General features: G+C 37.9%; 1 protein-coding gene across 1 annotated transcript; it reads right to left on the bottom strand.

Moving 5' to 3' along the window:
- Positions 1-1,414: 1,414 nt before the first annotated feature.
- On the bottom strand, positions 1,415-1,894 carry LOC150032556 (uncharacterized). The gene has a single exon (XM_090306940.1). The coding sequence runs from the start codon at positions 1,892-1,894 to the stop codon at positions 1,415-1,417; it is 480 nt and encodes a 159-aa protein (XP_090163066.1).
- Positions 1,895-2,489: the final 595 nt, after the last annotated feature.

Below are 2,489 nucleotides of genomic sequence, written 5' to 3' on the forward strand. Positions count from 1 at the left end.
CAAGTGCTATCAAACACCCCCAACTTAATTCTTGATCGTCCCGATCAAGGTAAAACAAGCAATCATGCATGAATAATTAGTTTGTCAAACTAGAGTGTTCTCTACTCAAGCCTCAACAGTAAACCAGAATCAAATTCACAATCAAATGGGCAATAAAAAAGCATTCTATCATTTTATGAACAGTTTGAAAATTCGTTTTAAAAATATTTTTAATGCATATTTAAGCTCAAAGTTATTTATTTTGAACCAGAGCGAGCCCGGAATGGCCTTATGAATCTTCCATTTATTTTCCCCCTACACTGGCTCAAAGGATCCTGAATTGGCTTTTCTAAATTCAAAGTGATAATGACATAATATTGGATTAGTTAAAAATCTATTTACCATTGCTCCTTTTTTTTCATGCCTTTTTTTACAACAACAAATAAAGAAAGGAAACTTAATTTAGGAAACCGATTTTCGTTTTGGCTTGCCCACACGAGTGTCATGCGAATCATCCAACTACGGGCCAGTTTCCCTTAAAAAGTGTCTAAGCTTACTCATTCCTCTAGGATACTTTGGCTTAGAGGGAAACCACGGGTGTCATGGCTGCCCCAGGTTAATCATACCCTTTGAAGAAATGGAGAAGACCCCTAAACATGAATGAATGAAAGAAATATTTTGTTTTATTATTATTATTATATATTTTTTTCTGGCGATAGTAATATCAATTGACTACATCTCAAGCATGCATTACTAAATTGGACCTTAAAAAGACTAATATCTATCACCAAGGTCTATCGGAGTGACAACAAACTTATGGTCTCATAATTCAATTCTAAGCAAGCATATAGGGTCAAGATAGATATGCAAAGGACTTGGAGATGTAATAAAAATTTTAAGCACAATTTTCAAAAATATCATGAAAATTATGAATCCTTTCATTCGACCTATTCTCATGTAAAACAATTCCTACGAGTGCGTCATAGGCTAGTCATTATAAGGAACACAACAGCAAGACAAACAAGTAAGCAAGCATTGTCTGAGCACAGCGCTCAAGGATCCCAAATAATATCATCAATAAAAAAAATCCCCAAAAATTTGAAGAAAAAAATGGCACAAAAATCCAAACATCCCACCCCTAACTTTTAAAATACACATTGTCCCCAATGTGATCAGAAATAAAGCACAAGGGATTAGAATACTTCTCTAAACAATGAGGTGAAGAAAGGATGTAGGATACTCTACTCAGCTCTTTTTTTTCCCAAAAATCCTACAAAAAAGAATAATAGAAAGAATTGGACTCAATAAATGAGAAAAATAAAAAGAGAATAATACTGAATTGAAATCTATCCTAGAAAGTAAGTAAATTTAAATCCTAGCTGCCTCCAGGTAGCGCAAATATTTATGGTCGGTTTCTCAATCGTGATGACTCATTTCAGATGTAGACCGACGAGTCCAACCGGTAGGCAATGTCAAAGCAATCTAAAGACTTGCCATCATGGAGGACCTTTAACCTGTGCCCATTAACTTTAATGACTTTTCCTGTCTCAAAATTAACAATGTCTATTGCACCATATGGATAAACATGAGAAACACCAAAGGGCCCAATCCACTTGGACCAAAGTTTACCAAGCATAAATTTCAATCGAGAGTTATAAAGGAGTATCTTTTGCCCTACTTGAAACTCCTTGGGTGCAAGTATCTTGTCATGAAGGTCATTCGCTCTTTGCTTATAAATCAAGGAATTATCAAAACATTCTAACCTCAGCTCTTCCAACTCTTGAAGCTGTAAAAGTCTGGCCTCCCCAGCTGTCTCTAAGTCCCAGTTGCACTTCTTGATAGCCCAATAAGCCCTGTGTTGGATTTCAACTGGGAGATGGCATGTGTTACCATAAACCATCCGGTAAGGGGACATTCTAATAGGAGTTTTGAAAGTTGTCCTGTAGGCTCATAGAGCGTCATCAAGCCGGAGGCTCCAATCCTTTCTTTCTGGGTTGACCACCTTTTCCAAAATTGTCTTTACTTCTCTGTTGGACACCTTCACCTGCCCATTGGTCTGAGGGTGGTATGGGGTGGCAATACGATGTTGGACACTGTACTTATTCAACAAGGATGCAATGACTCTGTTGCAAAAGTGCGATCCCTGATCACCGATGATTGCTTTAGGGAAGCCAAACTTGCTAGAAATGTTAGTCTTTAAAAAAACGGCAACCACTTTAGCATCATCAGTAATTGTGGCCTTTGCTTCCACCCATTTGGAAACATAGTCCACTGCCAACACTGCTCCCATAGCATGGTCACTCACATAGTAGATGACGTGATGTTTCTTATTGATCTTCTGCCCCAACACTGCTCCCATAGCATGGTCACTTACATCACACATGATCTCAAAGGACAGATCCCAACGAGGAGCCTGAATAACTGGACTGCACGACAAGGTCATTCTTTAGCACATCAAAACCTTTCTTGCATTCGTCATTAAAATCAAAGGCCACATCTTTTTGGAGAAG

Source organism: Benincasa hispida, chromosome 11, assembly GCF_027475165.1.
Source record: "Benincasa hispida cultivar pf3 chromosome 11, pf3_genome.v1.1, whole genome shotgun sequence".
Classification (NCBI taxonomy): Eukaryota; Viridiplantae; Streptophyta; class Magnoliopsida; order Cucurbitales; family Cucurbitaceae; genus Benincasa; species Benincasa hispida.

Bases quoted from the DNA above. Each gene is read 5' to 3' on its own strand.
- LOC150032556 (XM_090306940.1), bottom strand. From the start codon at position 1,894: ATGTCCCCTTACCGGATGGTTTATGGTAACACATGCCATCTCCCAGTT.